At 37.6% G+C, this 22,410-nt stretch overlaps 1 protein-coding gene across 1 annotated transcript in view; it reads right to left on the bottom strand.

The window, feature by feature from the left end:
- The window catches only part of LOC137465310 (hippocampus abundant transcript-like protein 1), a 31,369-nt gene extending 11,397 nt beyond the window's left edge, over positions 1-19,972 (bottom strand). The window contains exons 1-6 of the mRNA XM_068177319.1: positions 19,754-19,972; positions 8,027-8,122; positions 4,892-4,954; positions 2,521-2,648; positions 1,534-1,648; positions 348-566 (exon numbers count right to left, since the gene is read on the bottom strand). Coding sequence (XP_068033420.1) covers positions 348-566; positions 1,534-1,648; positions 2,521-2,648; positions 4,892-4,954; positions 8,027-8,122; positions 19,754-19,957 — 825 coding nt within the window. The 5' untranslated portion in view covers positions 19,958-19,972. The remainder of the gene's footprint in view (positions 1-347; positions 567-1,533; positions 1,649-2,520; positions 2,649-4,891; positions 4,955-8,026; positions 8,123-19,753) is intronic.
- Between the last annotated feature and the right edge of the window lie 2,438 nt (positions 19,973-22,410).

Below are 22,410 nucleotides of genomic sequence, written 5' to 3'. Positions count from 1 at the left end.
GCATGTAAAACCTTAAAATATTGGCTTTTGAGGCGTAAGAATTCAGCATTTCTGTTTGGAATAAAATAGAGTACCTAAGTTAGAAAATTAAAGTACTGTCCCTTTGGATTTCACACCAAACATTATTTTCAAATCTAGAATTATTTAATCCACAAAGCTTGGTTTGATTTTGTTTTTTAAATGTAGTTAGATCTTTATGGGCAAGAGCAGAAAGTGGAGACTATGGTATACCGAATAGTCAAGCTACCAGTAAGGCTGACAACTTCTCAAGCTTACAAACTGCAACTAATAATTATTACTTATTAATCACCAAATATTTAATAATTACTTATTGAAGTACATCTTACTGCAAAAGGATCTGCCTGTTCCCACGATATAGAAGATCCCCATGAAGCAGGTCTTATTTTTTCTGGCAGAGATTCTGGTACAGCTAGCAGGATGAAGCAGATGTCCACAACAGCCACCAACGTGGCCACCAGTACAACCAGACTATCCCCATAGCTGGCAGACAGGTATGCTCCAATGGCAGGACTAGTTACCAAACTTGCTGCAAAGGTGGCAGATACCTATGCACAACAACAGTTTACAAACTCATCAAAGTGTTTATTCTCCCATTACAGAAAAAGGAAGTAACTTGCTCACCACTACCACCCCTCCCTAGAAGTGTGATTTAAAAAACACACCAGTAACAATTCAAGTAAAAAACCCAAACCAAACAAGAAAGTAAATAAACCACATACCATTTACAACAGTAAGTATGGGTCCCAAATATAGTTTCTACAGCCTTTTCAACAGCACACCACACTAGACATGATGTGCACTCCAAGATTAGGTTTGGCTCAGAAGAAAATGGCTCTTACTTTCAAATAGACTAAAATCTTTATTTTGTTTTCTAATTGTGAATTTGAAGTGATTTGACTGCAGAAGTTGTCAGTAAATTTAAATGCCTGCCTAAAACAAGTTTAAAAGCTAAGGATGTCTATCAATAGACCTCCAAAACTTAAAGTAATATAGATATTAGGAAAGCAAACTAAGCAGGAGTTATATTACCACTGAAAGGACTAGTTTGTACTAACTAAATTATTTTCCTCATCTTTTGATCATTAAGAAAGGTTGTGTGTAAGTAATTAAAAATACTGTTTTATGTGGTTTCATCCTTCCTTACCATTCTGACATTAGAAAAGGCCCTCCTAAATCAAAAAGAAACCATATTAACTAGATATGCAACTTTCAGGTGATGGAAAACTACTGCTAGATTAAATTACTTGCATTGTCTTTAACATTTAATGTTCTGTTTGTAAAAGTTAAAGACATTCTTTCTTACACATGCCCTCTATGCAAGTTGTCAAATATTAATTCTGTTCCAATGAGCGCACAGTACTCCATGCCTGAACTGTAACACGGTGCCTTGAGCCATGGTACATTCCTTTATCAAACTCTCTACACTAATCAGGAAATAATCTGTACAAGAAAACACAAGTTCAATATGAAGGTCATAATCTGATCTTTTTCCCCAAATTGAGCATATCTTACCAGTCCGTAGGCTGTAGTTCTTTCATGTTCTTGTGTTACATCAGCTACATAGGCAAATATTACAGAAAAGGTAACAGAAAAGATTCCAGATACTGAAATCATAGCGAAGTACCACCTAATAATTTAAAAGCAACAATTAGAAAGTTTGAACTAAGATCTCTTGCTTCTTATCCTACTAATAAGCAAGTTTGTGTTTAAGCCTAGAAGGACGGTTCCTTGAGAACTAACACAGAACTTTACTGGAGATGAAAGAATGACTGTACAGTCTCATTTAAATACTGGAAAACAGCATTTAAATTCTTTTATATTCTTCTGTTTACTATACATCAACCTAAAAGAAGAAATGGTCCCTTGTGGACATGGTACCTATAGATTTTTACACTCTCTAGTTCAAGTTATGAAAAATGAACTATCTTAGAAATCATTTCATCAGCCAGTTAAGGAATAAACTATCATAAATGTAATATATGGAACCTGACCTCTGAATGTATTCAGAGTGTATACAAAATTCTTTTGTAATTCTTCCAAGTTCCACAATTAATGTAAATGCAACTGAAGTCTTAAGTGAGCAGTACTGACTTGGTTTTAAAGTCCTAATCAAAGACATAAAAGATCTCACTTGCAACAATTATACTTTTTTTTAGCATATAAATACTAAGGTTCATTTAGCTTTAAAAACATGTTTATTACTGTCAGTCATTAAGGGAAAAAATTAACAGCTGATCTTAAAACAGAGTTAGACAGGATTATCAAATCCTTACAAGAACTACTTTACTTGTATGAATATAGTTGACATTCCATTATTTCCACTTTTAGGAGACAGAATTTGAATACATCTTGAACAGAAAAGCTTCTGAATAATGCAATCATGTCTTGAAAGGAAAGCTGCTTTCTACTTGTCTTATTGTCTCTCTTCCATTTCCCCAAATATCTCCTCTGAATATGTTCTCTCCTGACAAGCTTGCTATGGCAGTTTGTGCCACTTACCATGGGCTTATTCGCATTAATGGAATTGGGACACAGGTGAAGAAAACTGTAAGAAGAAGAAAATATTTTCTTCCCCAGGCATCTGAGAGAGCACCTATTAGTGGAGCACTGAGAAATGACAAAAAACCCTGTGACAGAAGAAAAACAATTAATATGTCTGCATCTACATTTCCAAGGCTCACTTTAACCACAATATAAGAAAAGAATAAAATTGAAAACTGATTTGAAACTAAACACAGAAGTTGTACATAACTGAAAATTCACACTATTTTTTCTACAGTATATTTTTCTGTGATTCTGATGTTTTATGTTTCAAATCTATTAAACCCGAGTGAATTAAAAAAAAAAAAAGAGACAGCATACATTTTTTCAAGGTCCATTTGATTCAATATAGAAGTAACACAGACTGCTAAATCTTTAAAATCTCCAAAATACAGTCTAGTTCCACAAAAAACATTATCTTAGCCTCTATCAAGAGACTCTGTGCTAGATTTCAAACCCAAGTTACCCTCTAATTTGCACTGTCCTAGGAGACAGCTTTGGGTAACACAACTGCTCTCTGAAACAAATTTAACAACTTAAATGAAATTAAACACTTACTGCTTTATACTACATATTCATCCTGCACAGTACATTTGTAAAGAGCAAGAACTATGAAAATCATTTGGGCAAGCCTGGCAACTTGAGACGATGGGACACCATAATGAGATTCCTGTGGCAAAGGTCAGACTCACATGTACAGTAAAAATTGACTAATACTAGATTTTCCAGAATTTCATTAAGACCTAAAATCTAGGCCTCAAATCCATTTTATTACACAGGAGAATTAAAATAAGGAAAGTATTTCACAGGTTTGTTAATTGGGGAACAGTTCCTCCTAATTAGTACACTCTTCATTTATCAATCCAATTGTGCCATAAGTCCAAACATTAGTAAATGCATGGTTCTGTAAGCACTTTAATACCCTGGAAGCGTACTCTGACTAACTTTAGCTTACCTCTCTCATTCAAATATAGTCACAAGTTTAATATGCATACAGACTGCTGTACTAAATAACTGTTCTGCCAAATCCTTACAAATCCTGATTTTCAACATTTTCAGTAAGTAGATTTGAGAGCAAAAGCTGTAAAGCCAGACTACCAGATCCTCAGAAAGTCAGCTGTCTTGCTCAGTTGAAATTAGTGTTTCCGTTCCTTAGAATCACATTTCAGTGCCACATGAACTAACATATTTTGCTGTCAAAAACACTTCCAATGTTTCACAAACAAAATTTTAAAGAAAAAGGACATGGAAGTACAAGCTCTCTCTAGTCTCTGATCCCCAGTTTATTAGAACTGTTAGAGCAATCCAAATATTCATTACATTACTGCACTTTTCTACAGACATGCTCTGTACAAAATCTATGGGAAATCCTCTATTTATTACTTTTAATGCACAGTTACATTGCAGTGTGAGAGAAAAACTTAAAACAGGAAGAGGAACATGAACTTTGTTTTTCTATGAGAACAATGAGAAGACAACTTCCTCTTTCAGTTTGAGACAAACCAACATCCCAGGTGCACTGTGTTCTGCTAGTCCATCATGAAAGACAGCAAGACAGCAAGGTGATCCTAAAGACGTTACGTTCTTACAACTAAAAGCAATGCCTTAGATTTGTTACGCAGCATAAAAAAAATAATTTCTGAGTGCTATAAATACCTTAGTCATAATTTACAGCAAGGGCTTTGCAGCCTCTCAGCACAACAGTTATCAAAGAAAACACTTTACATTCGTTATGCTATAAAACTCTTGTAAGCTTTTCTGTGGCCACAATCCAGCATAACTGTGTGATTGCAGTGGTGTAAGTAAGCTGAAAATTGCCCTGAGTATCTTCAATATCACAGAATGTTCAAGAGCTGATTAAAAAAACGGGACCAGAAAATAAAACAAACCTGATGAAAATTAACTCTTATGCCCCATTTTAAGACAAAATCACAGTGATTAAGTGCTTCATTTTCTATCTCAATGGTATCATCACGATTGCATTAATTTCCCCTCTGATATAAATCATTTAACATTAGGAAGCAGACAATAAAAACCTAGCTTTGTTCTCAGAAAGATCCTTAACAAAATTACAAATAGCTACAAGTGGTACCTATTCAAATGAGAAGAATTTAAATTTTTAAGAAACATTCCACTTGTCTCAAGATGCTGCCACTTCTGCAGTAAAACTTGAATTCAGACTAAGAAACAACCACTACAGTGAAAAAATGGTTTAAGAATTAACTACATTCTCAGTGTTTAGTATGTTCTTATGGAAAATGTAGTTGAGACAAGTCAAAATATGAGAACACACAGAATATTTAGGTCAGAGCTTTAAAAAACATCTTACCTTAACACCTTGAATAAGACCATTCATTAAAAATGTATGATGGGGAAATGCTTCATGTAAGACCTGACCAGGGGGAAAAAAAGCACTATTTTAATAATTAGAGACAGAAGAGAGTTGATTCTAAGGTTAAATTTGATTTGTAAAACAGGATAGGTCTCTGAGAACTTGTTACAAAAAAAAAAAAAAAAAAAAAAGATCCTATCCCAAAATAAAAACTAAACAAAAAAAAACCACCAAAACCAAAAACCCTGGAACAACCAGAATAAAAGTAGTATCTACCTATTTTTTGTCATCACAAGAAAATGTAAACAAGATTTAATATCTCTTTATTGGCACAAATTCCTATGCTGGCAACTACTATAATGCAGAGATAGCTAGTTTGGGACACTGCTCAAAAAGAAGATCAGTGTAAACAAAAACCATCTCCATGCAGTACAAATTACTAAACTTTTATGCAGTTAATTTCTTAACAGGTTGACTCAAACACTACCAATATTTAAGACTGAAAATAAGATTCAGAACTTACATTGACAAGGAAAAAACAGTGCTATATTCACATCTGAACACATAGCAGCTATTAAATAGCCATACAGTTAGAAACCCTTCCAATTAGTAAGTAGATGCTTATAAATACCAGCAAGAGTTCTGAGTGTTTAAATACAGCTACGAATTCATTTAAGATGCTTTACCAGCAGTCCTAATTCAAGGGCAAGAATGTTAATCTATGCTAAACAGATTTACCATAAATATGCCAGAGAGTTAAGGGGCCTCACAGGTGGCACCATGTTGACTAAAAAAACTTATTGTGATGTTCAAAGCACATATACGCAAAAATTCATGTTCAAACAAAACTCATATTCATTTGCTCCTGATATTTATAGATAAGTGTCACCAATTACAAAAATTACTTCTATGTGTACTGAGAAAGTGCCATTGAAAAGTATCAGGATTATTTTTATAGGAAGACTGAGATTCTCAAATCATAGGTTTAATCAAAGTAGTGGTTCCCTTACTAATTACTGGTCAGATAATTCTCCTTATTTACATCACTCTTCCCTACTGCCATCATCTTTTGATTAGGTATTTAAAACAATTTTTCACCTGTTAGAACACTGATCTTATGAACTGAGGAAAAAAAAGATCAGAATTCAAATTATAGATCTAAAAGTAGATGTCTTCTAAGTTAAACAAAACAAAAAATACGAAACTCAGAGAGCCAAATCTAATTACCTGTGAGCTGTTTTCTAGTATTTGTTCCTGAGAGGCAACCACTGCTGATATTAAGTTCAAGGGGTTTTTTTTTATATTAATTTGTTACTTTATAGACAAGAGAAATGCAAGCTGACAAAATGGTAGAGGGAACTGCTTTACTCAAGTTCTACCAATAGATACATATTCAATATATAGATATATATTGAAGAGAGAACATGTCACTAAGTAATTAATATTGCTTATGGTAATTTACTAACATTGGTTACAAGTCCATAAAAAAAATGTACATAAGCTCTGGGCAATCTTTGACTAGAATAGCCTTTGTGCGCTTTATAAATACTTTAAATCTTTTCTTCTCCAATTATAGTGTCAGGTAACAAACAGTAGAGCTTTGCTGACAGATGTCAAAATAAGTGAAAAAGCAGTTTAAAAATTAACTTTAAATAAGCTCAGCTTCAAAAATACAAACAATTTATTTTCATAGTATGCAACATTTTAATTATACTGAAAGTGGACAATGACCTACAGAATCAAGAAAAAACCCATCAAAAATTGAGTAACCACGACCTTTGATAAACAGGCCAGACATTTCCATTTCTGCCCTTCCTACCTGACAAACCTGCTTGAGCAGAAGTAGGCAGCTGGCAGTTCAAAGGCTGAATCATGCTCATAAGATATCTCTACATAACATCTAGTACTGCTGCGTCATAAGCAGGCCAATGTAAACTACCAGAGGTACATCACAAAACAGGTGCAAAGTATCAAACTTACCTGAAATTATATAAGCCACACAACAGCCATTCAGTGTTTACAAAGCTGATTACAAATGAAGATGATCACCCTCAACTATGGACCTATTCCAAATGGAGTACACTTCTGGACAACTATTGAAGAACCCACCTAACACATAGTTTTATTAAAATTGGTGGGGGTTTGCAGATCTGTAAGAATTATGATTTGCACATTTATCCTTTTAAATGAGAAGTTTCAAACTTGGGCAAGTTGAAATTGTGCACTTTGGTTAAGAGAAAAAAGCAAAGATAAAGAAAATATAAGAAAGACCACCCAGTAAGCTTTCCTATACTTTGACACCAGCAAGACAGGATGATAGAACAGTCAATTTGTAAGACAGCTGCTCTATGGAAATGTGTAAACTGCTTATGTAAACTTTTTTATTACTAAGTTATGTTAAGAAGTTCAGCGACTGTCTTTAGAAAAGTTAGGCAAACAAATTCCAAGAGTTATATACATTATCTTACTTACATTATCTTACTTGGAGAAAGAAAAAAGTCTTTCAATCACACAAAACTTTGCTTGCCATGTATTCAAAGTGGTCTCAAGTATTAGGCAATGAAAACCCAGCCTAGTAGTCCTCCTGCAGTTGCTCACAGGCAGGCCCCACTAAAATGAATGAGATCCAAGCCTTCAAATGAAATGCTTCATATCCTATTACTAAACACTCAAATTATCTGTTCATCTGGAAAATAACCAGAACATAATAAATACTTATGAAATCCATTTCTTACATGAATGCCTTTGCACTTAAAGTTACATGCTGACAAAACAGTCAGCCCATGGGAGCATACATAATTATTGAAGGGTTGCATAGTGTACTCAGTTGTTACAACAGGAAGATTAACTATGAAGTCTTGAAAAAGCCAGAATTTCCAAAGATACTTTAATCAATAGACTAAACAAGTGTTAGTCTAAAAGGCAAATAAGAGTTAAAGAGCAGTACAGCAGAATTAATTTCTTTTTTTTTATCTTCTAGTCTTTCAGCAGTCCAGATCTCAGCTGCTTAGACTTCTGGAATTGAGGCAATGAGATATGCATTGATGTAAAGCAAATTAAACCCCAAATCCCTAGAAATTAGCAAATTAACATTTGTCTATACCAAGACAACAGCTGATGAGTGATACTTACCGTTAGCATTGGAGTTGTCAAGAGCCCCCAGGCAAAGAATTCCAGAAATATGACCACCACTGCATGGTATACACTCGGCCGACCAATACCTTGTTGCTAAGAAGGAAAAAACAAATGCAGTGGTTGTACACATCCAGTTCATTACATGTGCAAATATCTCTTCCAAATATGTTTTGAGCATAACCACTTTTCAGCATGACCTACTAACTAAGCCCTTGGGAACAACAATAAGCCAAACAAGGAAGGAGAAATTGTTTTGTATTACAAACCAAGGATCTCTAGGGAACTTCAAGTTTGTTCCCTTGAACACCTGCTGACTGAAAAGAACTATTGGCCCTATTCCTGACATTGTCCTGTACTGCTTTCAGCTCCAACATGCCTTTCGGCTTTCTCCCACTCCTGCATTATTCACAATCCTTTCATGACAAGGTGACAAATGGTACACCTCTCCCTGCTTTCTCTGCAAGTGACAAGACACATCCAATTCATTAAGATCACAGCATTGCTTCAACAAAATCATGACAATGTACATAATCAGAAAAGCAACAATTTTTGTATGAAAATACCAAAATATGAGCAAACAAGGAGTTACTTATGTCATCTGTACAACTATTTTCTAATGATTGATGACCAACTGATGCTACGCTTGTGTCTGCAAATACAGACTGCAGACTGAGGAACTATTCTACTGGTCAACAAGTAATTCCAGAAAGAATTAGCAAACTGTCAAAGTACTCATGATTCTGTGAAACTGCTGCCATTCAAGATCAAAGGATTTGATCCAAGATGAGATTAATGAAATCTTTTTATTTAGATTAAATGGGCAGAACCCTTGAGAAAGGCATATATCACCAGAACTGCTTCTTGCTTGCTTTCTTCCCAGAAGAGATTTAAGCAGATGTGCTGAACAATCTAGTGGGTTCCACTGCAGCGACTGCAGTGTTGACAAGACTGACAGAAGTCATTTAGCTAGACTTCTGTAAAGCCTTCAACGCAGCTCCATATGACACCCTTACCTCCAAAGAGGAGACAAATGGATTTGAAGTGTGAACTATTTTGTGGATAAGGAACTGGCTGGATGGATGCAACCAGAGAGTTGTGGCTCTGTGTTCAGCTGGAGGCTGGTGACAAGTGGTGTCCCCCAGGGCTCTAATCTGGGAACAGTGATCTTCAATATCTTCACTCATGACACAAACAGTGGGACAGAGTACAGCTTCAGCAAGACTGAAGATGACACAAAGCTGTGCGGTACAGCTGACACAATGGAAAGACAGGCTGCCAACCACAGAGAGTGGGACAAACTTGAGAATTGGGCCCACAAGAATCTCATGAAGTATAATAGGTCTGGATGCAAGGTGCTGCACCTGGGTCAGGGCAATCCTAGACACGAACAGAGACTGGGAGAAGAATTAGACAGCAGCCCTGAGAAGGACTTGGGGGTTCTCGTGGATGAAAAGTTGGACATAAGCCAGCAATGTGCACTTACAGCCTAGAAGGCCGACCACATCCTGAGCTGCATTAAAAGAGGAGTAGCCAGCAAGTGAAGGGAGAAGATTTTTTACCATCTACTCTGCCCTCATGAGACCCCACCTGTAACACTGTGTCCAGCTCCGAAGCCATCAATACAGGAAGGACATGGATCTGTTACAGTGGGTCCAGAGGAGGCCACAAAGTTATCAGAAGGCTAGAGCATCTCTCCTATGAAAGCAGGCTGGGAGTGCTGGGGTTGCTCAGCCTCCAGGAAGAGAAGAGTAGGCTCCAGGGAGACCTCTGTGGCCTCTCACTGCTTGAAGGGGTCTTTTGAAAAAGAGTGAGTTTTAAAAAAGGAACAGTGACTTTTTACTTGGGCAGAATACGATAGGAGAAGGGGGATGGTTTTAAACAGAAAAATGAGAGATATAGATTAGGTATTAGGAAGAAATTCTTCACTCAACAAATAGTGAGGCACTGCATCAAGTTGTGGACATTTCATACTTGGAAGTGTTAAAGGCTAGCTGGATGGGGCCCTGAGCAACTCATCTAGTGGGTGGAATCTTCTCCACTCGTAGAGGGGCTGGAATTAGATGATCTTTGAGGTTCCTTCCAATCAAAAGCATTCAGTGATGTTTTCATTTCTGACTACCCCTTGGCATACTAACTGTTTTACATAGTTTTTGTGTTCCAAAATTACTTTTTGCTTTTCTCCTATCAACTGTCCTGCAGAAGACTGTTTTTTAGTGTTTCCAGCCAATCCAAGGTCATTTCTCTCCAACAGAAGAGTGCTATTTAATAATGCAGAATTCCAGTTAAAGGGACACTATCCAGTGATAAATATCAACCTGACTCATTTCAGCAAGTGGATACCAGGATGAGCATGAAACTCAGGACCTCCTACTGAACACAAAAAAGGTGAAGACAACCTATGATGAAGGTAGAGTACAGACACCTTTGGATAGAAATTACATGTTTTGAAAATGCTTGTATTACAAGATTCATTTAACCTGTCTATAGTAAAAACTGTAACAAAATTCCTATTGTTTGAACAGTAAATCTGTAAGAATTTTTAGATCCATCAGTTTATCAAAACCTGCAGCAGCAGTGTATTCTAGCTAGTAAGATTCAAGTTATTTTCTACATTGCTGCTTGCTTCCAAGCATGAAGATTTGAAGAAAACAATTCTTTCTCTCCTGGGAAACAATATAACATCATAGATCAAAAATTATCTCTGGAAGGCTAAGAACTTTCAAGCATTATTAACACACAATTTTTAATTTCTAAATAGCAAAGATTCCAAAGGTTATGGGTGTAAAAAAAAAAATCCTCCTCATGTAAGATGCCTGTAAGTATTTCTATATAAGGTAATAGGATAACAATTTTATGAATATTTTTTGCCAAGATGTCTGTCAGACTAGCACTTAACACTAATTACACTGAAGTCTGAAGAATCCTTCCACAGCAGTTTCCTCTGAAAAAAGCAAATTTTACAGTAGAGTAGGTAAGGGACTCCCCAGAACTTCCCCTGCCTCTACTTTACTTCCCTCACAATTTTATATCACTAAGTATGTTGCTGCACCATAAATATTGGGTCTGCATTTAGCAAACATTTCTAATGCCATGAAAAATGAAGTTTTGGAGTGTTTGGAGTTTTTTAATAGTGTTTTTATTACACACAAATGTGATCTGAGATTTATATGGTTTAACAGAAAGATGATGTACATCCACACTCAAAGATGAGCATGGAGATTAATACAGTCTGCAAATAATTTCTGGCAGTATCATGCAGCTTACAGTTAGCTGCACTGACCAACTAAAAATAACAGAAAACACCACAGCCTTTTGGATTCAAGCCATGACCTGGAAAACTAAAATTCAGATCTTGAAAGGAACATGTACCTGTAAAAAACAAAACAAGCATTCTACATCAAATATACTAGCACTACCAATCTATGATCCACATTGACTGTAGTTGATTATTTTCTTTCAGTTTCCTTTACGGTGTCCTAAATCCCTAGATTAATTAAAAATCTTCTGCTAAGGGCTGCACTGGGAAAACTAAGATCATGAAACCAGGAAAGTTTACAGGCATTATCAAATGAACTGATGAAGACAGTTACTTCTGAATGTTCATCTTTACTGTAGCTCACAAAAACTTTATCACAGAAGCTTCCCATTTTTAACCAAGTATCAACTTATTTTTTAACAAACCAAAATAGTTTATGATTGATCATGTACTCAGCCTGGTCCACAGATTAAAACAAAAAAAAAAAAAAAATTCAACGAAAACTCTTTACTCAGTTCAAAATCAAAGCGTTTTCTAAAAACACTTCACACTTGCCTTTTTCATAAAACTGTATCAGAACTATTGGGCAAGGTTCATTTCTGCATTAAGAAAACACTCTGCAACAAAACTCCATGCAATTTACACAAAGAATTTTGACTATGCAAAAAAAATGGTTGTAAACCTTGAAACACAAGGACCTTTAGGCACTTTGAATAAGCAATATTGGAATAAGCTACTGAATTCATTATGATTAAAAAGATTTTAAAAGTATTTCAGAAATAGTGCAGATATGGTCAACATACAAGTTGCTTGCCTCATTCACTGCCCTCAAAATTGGAAGTGTTTCAAGTGCCCTCAGGAAAGCCTTAAAAATTGTCAAGGGCTTATTTGCTACTCACATGGATCATCTTATGTCACAGAACAGTGTGTGGGCTGAGAAACTATGTATGAACATTGTAACAGCCTTCAAATGCAGCTGTTTGTCAAGGTTTTATACTTGCATAATCATTAATGAGCAAAACATTACTTAATCTCAAATACTTAATACAAGTTTAAGACCATCATTGTAAAATCTGAAGTCTTAAAAGTTCTAACAAAACATCTGTTATTTCTCCAGTTGTACACTTTTGCTCCTTCAATGCCTCTTTTCACAGCCCAATTCTAAAAAAAAAACCATTTTTTTTCTTCTGCCTTTCTTGGAATCAGAATAAATCCGAAAGTTAATTTGAAGGAAACTGGGATAATTGCTGGGAGGCAGTACAATTTTTTTTCAAAGTGAAACAGCTGTTGAACATTAATAAATCCATGAAAGAATGTCAAAATGATAAATCCAGCTGGTAATAATTGCTCATAGAAAAGGAGGATGGAAACACATTCTAGTATTATTAACAATACCTTATCTAAGACACTCTGAAGAACAGCTAATACAATTCACCCTAAAATACTCTGCAGCAAAATGCAATCTTATAGCCAGTCCCAGATCTTCAGAGCAAGCCAGGAACAGGCAGTATTTATTATTCATACAGTTTTTAGATAACTATTTATCGGTTAATTCAAATTTATAATGCAATAATTAAAATTGTTTGAATGCCTGCAAAAGCACCTTAACATCAATTTCAAGAACACCTGCTTATTTCTCTGAAGAAATACGCTTTTTTGAGAACAAAATCACTTTTCACTATTAAATCCTGAAGTCCTCCAGAGCACCTTTTCAATTTTTTTCTGTTTTGATGAGGGCCACACAGTCCCCTAGGCGAATTAAGTGAAAGATTAAATTGGATAAATACAGCAGGCTTTCTTTCCTCCCATAAGGGTGAAGCAGCAGAGCTGGACATGAAGTGTTTTTTTCAAGATCCACCTGGAAAAGCCCTGGGCAACCTGCTCAGGCCTCACAGCTGATCCTGTCCTGAAGAGGAAGGTATCTCCCTGAAGTACCTTTCCAGTCACATAATCCTATTACCTTTCAGGCAGATAAGAACCAAACTCAAATTGAACTTCTGAATTGACACCACAGGAACTGCTTTTGTTCCCTTACACCATCTTCTCGGAAATTCTTTCCCACCAGGCACTAGGATCACTCAGAAGAGTCTGCTAGTTGCTTGTTCTGCTTGCAGTACAGACATACCTTTGCAAGGAGCACTCACTGTCCTACACTATGTAAAACAACATTCAAATTAATTAGTATGAGTTTAATTACTTTTTTTAAAGTGCCTACAGAAACATTTTCCCCTACAAAAATTAACTGATTCAAATAGTCATTTTTATACTACCACCTGCACTGCAGTTCCCTATGTCAACTCTGATATTTTCAAGAAAAAAAAAAAAGAACTGAACTAACTGAATCAGTAAAACACTCCAAGAAACATGCTTTCAAGTATGAATCATTCAGATCTTGAAGTCCATGACAAATTATAAAATTCATTCCCTTTACACACTTATCTTCATTACTATTTTGTTAGTTTCCCCCAAAATACAACCATTTCAAATGCAAACTTTTCCTGGTATGTCTCACTACAAGCCTATTTAATCACTTTAGCTCATTCTGGCACAAGTATTATGCCACCAATCCACATCACTTCATGATGGATTCTCTTTCTTCCACACATATTACCCAGGTAGTTTTCTGGGGATATTGAATGTTTGTCTCTTTCTAGTGACAATTTTCTTTAATTTTCAAACAGAAGCATTTTGGATCCATCTTAATTCCAACTGTTCATCACAAATGTTCTGTTTGCTGGAGCTAGCAAAAATTCAATGCAAAAATACATAGAACACCAATGAAAGTGTTTTCCAATCCAGTACAGCATTTTAGGTATGCCTTGTGAGCTGCAATACAAATCATAATCAATTCAGATCATACATTCTCCTAACTTGTATTTAATTTGCAAAACAAACACCTTAAGCAGATCTGTATCTGGACCTGAAGATCATGACACACTTTCTCAACAGAAAGCTAGGCAAAATCATATTGCACAGGTCTAGAACATCAGAACAACAATTCATTCAAAATGGAAAAGGCTGTGCAGATTTTGCAAAGAGAAATTGTGCTCCTGGAGATCTCAAAAGCACATGTATAGATAAGGGAAATCACATCAATAAGCCTTCTGAAAATTCAGTAAACACACTCAAAGATGCTCACTAAAGGCTGTTAAAGCAAGTAAACTTTTCACAGGAATTGAAAAGAAAAGGAAAGCAAACAAACATACAAACAAACCCATGCACAAACATAGGGAAAAAAAAAACAAAACAAACAAAACCCGAAATCACAAAAAACCACAAAACATACACCAAAAAAACCCCAAGACAATTGAAAAAATATAAACCCGCTGCAATCTGTTCATACAGCACAGCAACATTACCAGAGGACTCCTACTGCTCTGTCCTAGCACCTATGTTGTTCAACACATTCAGAAGTGAGCTGTAAAAAAGAATGAAAGTGAAGTGATGAAGTTCATTGATAACAAAATGCAATTCACTTTGGAAGAGTTATAGGGCAATGGTAAAAAACAACAAAAGTTTGTGGAATACATGTAACAAATTAAATGGCAGACTGAAATTAATGTATATTAATTTAAGCAATGCAAACAATAAGAAACAATTTTAAATCTACATATAGGATGATTACAACATAGGAATGTGATCCTGGAAAAAAAGAGTTCAATGAAAGAAATGAGTCTAGCATTCAGCAGTGGCTTACTAACGCATGTTCAAAAGAACTTTCCCTGTTAGGAAAAATATTATCACTACATTACTGCACTAACATGTGATGTGCCTTCCTAGCTAATCCTCTTCTTCTGATGTTCGGACCATTTTTATTAGCTCTACATAAAGATTCTTCTCTTATCCCATGACTGTTTTGTTCAGAAGCTTTAAGCAATATTCATTTTTGAATAATCTATTTTACAGAAGCACAAGAGGCCCATGGAAACAAAAAGAACACTACTAAAGGTATGGAGGAGTGCTGAAACAGCTTCCTCAAAACTGCAATAAACATATTTGCAAATGGGTTTCAATGAACTGGGAGTGACATGAAGAGTGTTAAAAAAAATTGCCACTATCTCCTTATACTAAAATACAAGAAAATAAGTGACACTTACACAATCTATTCTTGAGGTCTAAAATGTCTTGCCATACTGTATTTCCTACTGGGAACACATTCCTGTTTAAGTTTAGACTGGGCAAGTTTAGAAGCAGGAATCTTCTAAGGCACGTAAAGCATGAAGACCATTTCTGGTTCAGTCTTCATGGCTGAAGCTGCTGAGGGAGGAAGACCACCCAAGAAAGCAATTGCCATACATCCTGCCACATTCTGAAAGCTCCGTTCTAGACAGTACCTCATTGCCTAATTAAAATACTTCATACAGAAATAACATATAACCAGCAAATTACACTACAGCAAGTTGGAAGCAAATTTATCTGTTTAAGTTTTCTTCGTAAAACTTACAAATATGTACACCACCAAGAAATTCCTCTAAAAAGCCCCGTCTGCTTAGTTAATACACATGCTTCTCCACATTGAAGACAGTTAGTTAAACTCCTTGTCCAGCAGGCTAGGTTTGGATCTTCATAACTAATTATACAACTATGACTTGATAATTTAAGTTTTTACTGATCTAGCCTACAGTGTTTCTCTTGGAATGCAACATCATCCACACTGATAGAACCCAGAGCATCAGTAACAGTAGATCTGTAACAGCAGAAGTGCCCTCTCAGCAAAAATATAAGCCAGAGTGATTTGTTTTTAAACAGAACAGCTAAACATTCCTAGTAACAGTTCAGACTGAATGTCAATTTAACAGGATGGGAAGATTCAGAATGACATTGGCAGTCTTGAGAATGTTCATCTCTAATTATTCAGAGTTAACAGTAAAAATAACCTGTGTGGGAGAAAACAGTGCTCCACAAAGGACTTAACACCCAAACTGACAAATGAACTATGTTTTTACCACCAGCAATACAATTTAAATTCTATAAGCAATAAATTTAAGAAACAAGCTTACTGAATTCAGAAGTGTTTCAGTAAAGTCTCGTAACATTAAATCATGCTGCCTTAGTTTTACTGTGGTGTATTTTTTATGGAGTATAAAAAAGAAAAATGCTAACGCTAAGGGCAAGAACATGTAATACTTTAGGTACACACCAGTTGTGCTTCACTGTGTAAACCAATATAAAATTTAAATAATAAAGGCTGGCAAACTTCTGAGGTGTACAGTTCAGAATTTTTATATTATCTTTCCAAAATATATAAAGGTCTCGGGCTTTAATAATAACAATAATAATAGCTGAGGCATTCTGCAGTGTCCAAGAACATGAAACTAACGTCTGACTAATTCTCAAAGAGGTACACATGTGTGACTTTTCTTCTCATACCCTATTTAGGACTTCTCCCACAAAAACACTTTATTTAGACAGTATATCACTCTTTTGCTGAAAAGTTTCCTTAGTGTGACATTTTACCAATAACATGTTGCACAGAAATGAGGTGCATAGCGCAAATATTCTGAATACTATGCTAAGCCTTATACTACCAGCATCCCTAATTCAGATGTTAACAAGATTACACAAGAGCTAACAAAATGTCCCATGGCATAATTTACTTAAATTTCTGAGGCTCACTGAAGTCACGGTAATACAGCCAAGAAAAATTATTAATTCCATTGGAATTTAGTTAAACATACTATTGTTCTTATTAATTTTGAGGCAGTAACTCAATTCATAAGAAGTCATTTGTTCAGCATATGTATTTCAGCTCTTCAGTTCAGTGAAGCCAATGCATTCAGCAAGGTGAAGTTAGTTACAGCTACATCATAAAACAGAAGCTTCTTATACCCAAGCTGGAGGGGTAAAAGGAGAAAGCCCTGCACAACCTGACAGACTTAGTCATACTCTTGTGCTTTGTCTTACTGATCTGATGTGAAGAAAGAGTAAAAACAAAAATGAAAAATTAAGACATTCTTCAGAGACCAAAGAAGCAGCTCACAAAAATTTCACTTCTGCATTTATTTCTTCATCAGCACTCCCAATGAAATCAAACAGATCTCTGCAACTACATCTAAAGCCATGATCCAGCCCCTCATATTTTATTGTGAATAAGCTCTTTCAATAAAGCCTAGGCAGAGAGACTTGTAGCAATATTTGTAGCAATATGACAACCATGTGAGAATCACAGGGAGGTGTAGGAAGTGCAATTACAAAACAGACTGTTCAGTCAGGAACAGATGCAGACTGTAACATGATATAACTGCACTACTGAGTTAAGGCTAGAGCCCACGCAGTCTTGTCCTCTACGAGATGCTTTAGAGGATCACAAAGTCCTCCAAAGGCACAACTAACAGGAAAGGACAAAAAATACACTCAGAAAACCAAACCTCAGATAATTTTACAAAATTAAGAATTTATGTCATTTTGAAGCTAAATTTTCAAACTTATAGAAGAGCATATATTAAGTACTCAAAAGCATTTTTTTAACAATTAATCTAAATTTATCAGACATTCCATCCATTAATAAAAAAATGGGTTAGCGCCTTTGTCAGTTATGGATTTAATTTCTATTTAGTTTTACTTTTCAAAATTAGAGAAAGAAATCAGTTCTTTGATTTCTTTTTAAATTTCCCTAGCTGTACCTTCCATTTCCTAGCCTCTGTTCATACATCAAAAAATTCAACTACTTTTCTTCTATATAGTGAGATCAATCCTCTGTTTCTTTCACCACATCTTCTGAGCTGATAAAACAGAAACCTTCTGTTTCTTAACAAAAACATTAACTTTTCAAAATTCTTTCAGAGATATTTTTGTAATCTGACTTCAGATTGGGTTACTGCATTCCATATACACTAGACTCTTTAACAGAGATACTGTACACAAATCTGAACAGCAATTCTACCATACAGCAGACATCAGCTGCACTTCTTGAAGAATCCAACCTGCTTTTTGAAGAGTATAGCCATTTCTAAAAGATAAATGAAAAGATTCAAGTACAGAAGTGATACACTATAAGAAGTGTGAAGCAGTCATTTTGGAATCAAATTACATAAAAGAAATTACTTTACCAATGAATTCCACAGAACAACATTTTTCTACATTTTCACTGCATTAATCATGAACTAGAAGTGCCTTAAGATCTTCATCAAATACAAGTACGGTAGAAAGAATGTATGTGCATCAAACAGATGGTTTGAATATTTTTTTTAATATTCTTCAGCTCTAGCCATGATATCACATTAATGCTACACTGTTAATATATTAAATATAAAAGCTAAAAATACTTCTTCACCTCCACATAAAACAGCCCACTATCTTCTCTCTGATAGCAGAGATGCTTATTTGTGGGAGGACAGGTAACACACAAAGGAGATGCTGGCTCCCTGACAAAAACCTAGCACTGTTTTATAACTTCTGGCATATGCAAAGCTTTCAGCACACCCAAGTTTGTGAGTAAACTAATACTAAATTATTCAGGTACACAGCAACATAAATATACCTCAAGAATAGCTATTAACAGCTTGCAACTCGGACACAAAAAAAAATCACCATTGCAAGCTGTGATTTCAACTTGCTGAAAAAGATTCGGCGTGGTAAGGCATTGCCTTGTTTTGCACCTGCACCCCTTTAAAAATGGTTAGCGTCAGGATCACCTGTTTTATTACTCTGTATCTTCCCCTGGGTTCTTCTACCCCATCCTGACTACTGGATTAACTCCAGCAAAACAGGATGAGTTATATAGCCTCAACCAGTACCGTCCTGCCTGAAACAAGTCACCTGTCATCTACGGCAGAAAGCTCAAGGGATGTGATCTCTGATCTGGTTTAAGGCACTCTGTGAGCACACTGACATACTGACAGAAAGGCTTAAGCCTTTTTCTTCAGAAAACAATTAGGCACGGCTACCACATTTACAAACACAACTTTACAACTAGAGCACGGATCACTCACTGCATTCCAGCTCGTTTTTTGGCACAACAAGATCTCAGCGCTTAGTGTGAAAAGACGAAACAGAAAGCACAGCCACTTATAAAAACTGCACACGGTAACCCCGTGGGTTAGGTTCAACACGGAGCACCTCCAAGAGCTCCTTAGGAAAACTGAAGTTTTAACTTCCTGACACCTCGCATTCATGTGTTTTAAAAGAAAACTTATTTACAGCCACCTGCTCACAGGTGCCGTTACTCAGGTTACTCCGCCCGGGACAAACTCGTAAGGAATCTACCGGGGCTGTCAGGGACGGGCAGGGCTGAGCCGAAGAACCGGCCGCACCCCAAATTCCACAAGGCATCCTGGGGGCAGGACGCTCCAGGAAACGTCTCGGCGGGCAGCTGAAGGGGGAACTACCCCTCACGGGCGGGCCGGGCGCTGACACCCACGGGCCGCCTGACCCAGCCCGCAACGCACAGCCGCCCTCAGCGACGGCAGGATCCGCACGCAGCCGCCGCCGCCACCTCCGCGGAGCCCCCGCTCCCGCCGTGCACTCACCGCGTCACAGCCGCCCGCCGTCAGGCCGACCCTCTTTCCCAGCATGATGCAGCCGCCCCACCTGGCGCCGCCGCCGCCCTCCCACGACGGCTGCTGCGACGACGACGACGACGACGAAGACGACGAAGGCGGCGGCGGCTGCTCCTCCTCCTCCTCCTTTGCCGTCCGGTCCCGGGCTGGCGGCGGCTCCGGCTTGGGGATCATGTCGTTCCCACCATGGCCCCTCCCGGAGCGGCCGGGCCGGGCCGGCGGCGGCTGAGGCGGCCGCCTCCGCCGGGCTCACGTGACCGCGCGGCCCCGCCCTCCCCGCCCGGCCCCGAGGCGGGTTCGAATGGGGGCGCGCGCAGCGGCCAGCTTCCCGCCCGGCATCGGGGCCTTGAGGTTGGAAGGGGTTCCTGAGGTCACCGAGTGCAACCTACGGCCGAACACCACCTTGTCACCTAGACCGTGGCAGTGAGTGCCACATCTAATCTTCCCTTAAACGCCTTCAGCGTCTGTGACTCCACCACTTTCCTGGGCAGCCCATTCCAATGTCCAGTCACCCTTTCTGGGAACAGTTCTTCCTGATGTCCAACCTAAACCTGTCCCGGCACAGCTTAAGTCTGCGTCCTCTTGAACTGTCACCGGCTGCCTGGAAAAGCAGCTGACCCCCACCTGGCTACACGCTCTTTTCAGGTGTTTGTAGAGAGTGATCAGGTCACCCCTGAGCCTCCTTTTCTTCCAGGCTAAACACCCCCAGCTCATTCAGCCAGTGACAAGTTATTGTGAGCTAAATGGATGCACGAAATTGTTTTTCCTATTAGATAGGGATTAGTAAGTCAATAAATATTCTTTACACTTCCTTGCCAGCCCAAGCCCATTGTATGTAGAATTTCATGCTTGCTTTCCACTTTTTGTTGTTGTTGTTGTTGTTCTGTAGCCTAGAAGCCCTTACAAAACGTTTCATTTCTTCAAAAATAGTCACCATTAAATATAATAATATTTTTGCTCTTTTCAAGACTTAACCATTCTTCTACTGACTTGAAAGGCAAGGGATTTTATCCTGCACAGTTTTCAGTGTTGGGTTTTGTTGTTGGTTCGTTTTGGCTTTTTTAATTAAGAGGCTTCCAAGGAATGTGAACGTCTTAAATTCAAACAGATTCCTCAGTCTGCCAGAAACTGTATCAGCCAGAAACCTGTCTACCACATGAGGTCCATGTAAAATGTATTACTTTAATTCATCATTGTGTTTTGAGAATTTCACCATTAAAATATTTACATATATCAGTGAAGTATTTATTCCACTTTATATACAAACCATTATCAAATGATCAGCTGTAATGGCTGTTGATTTGGGCTCAGCAGACCACTACTTTATGTCCTGGTTGCATACAGAATTAAAAGTTAGAACAGTTTTGTTCTTATGCTGAGCTACATATATAACCCTTATTAGGAGCTGGTTATCCAAATAAGTGGAAACAAAGCAAAGAAATAAATACTCTGTTTACAAAGAGACTTTACTGGTACAGCTCCTCCCAGTTCTGTGCTCTATGCTTTTTAGAGTATTCTTAGCTGCCGCCGTGCCTGCCCTGAAGCTCCCCGGCTTTGCCTGCCCGGCCGAGGCACGGTCAGCAGAGGGGGATACTCCCCGTTTCTCGATGAGATTCGGGGAGCAGCTAAAACAGAGCGCTGCGCTGTCTGCCTTGCAAGGAGGAGATGTGGCGTCCGAGGAGGTAATGAGGGAGTTGACTCAAGGCTGGGGAAAAAAGTCTCAGGTTTAATGCAAGCCCCGGGGAACTCCGAATGTCATTGTCCAGACAGCCAAAAAGTGGCCTCCAGGCTCTCGCAATCGTCTTAAGTACCGGGGTGGTAACCAGGGGGAAGGGACACCCAACACCCAGTGGGGGGATTCGGGGGAGGGGAAGGCGGAGGGACAGACAGACACACAAACCAATGTTTGTTGTCAACAAACAACAAGGGAGGGACCCCTGGCTCTCATCCACTCACTCAACGCCCAAGGTGGAAGATTCTGGGAGAGTGGGATGAGGAGCTGAGTGATGGACAGGGTACCAGGGAGGGGACAGGGGAATGACTGAGCATTTTCAGGGAGACTGGCATTGAGGGAAAGGTGGGAAAGCTCAGGGTGGAACCACTGGGAGAAAATGGGGGGTGAAGGGGCAAACCATTGCGGAACTGTTACAGAGATATATAAACACAATACAACACTCGGCAATATTTTTAAGCTATCTGGAGGGGTCATTAATAGCAAAGATATAGAGTTTATTAGAGAATGCTATTCAGTTTAATCAAAACTATAAAGAGTTGTAAAAATACAATAAACTTGAGTGATTGTTGATATGTAAGCTGAAAGTGTTGGTAAATGAAGATAGGTCATTCTGGGGAAAAGAATTCTAATTAGTCATTGGGTTTGTAGACTTCTAAGTTAGCTATTTCTACTTTAAAAAGATACTAGAAACTGTATAGATAGTTTTCTGAGATAATTCTTATATCTGGCAGTAGCTAGTCACCTGCTAAGAGATAATAAAAAATAAAATATAAATAATAAAAAATAAATATAATAAAAAATATCCTCTGAAATTTAAAACTGTACTTTATCTCACCTTAGTTACCTGCAAGGTTTATGTATTTTAATCTATTTTTTTTTGTAGTTAATGGAG

This window comes from Anomalospiza imberbis, chromosome Z, assembly GCF_031753505.1.
Source record: "Anomalospiza imberbis isolate Cuckoo-Finch-1a 21T00152 chromosome Z, ASM3175350v1, whole genome shotgun sequence".
Taxonomy (NCBI): Eukaryota; Metazoa; Chordata; class Aves; order Passeriformes; family Viduidae; genus Anomalospiza; species Anomalospiza imberbis.
This window is presented reverse-complemented; position numbering and strand designations above follow the sequence as displayed.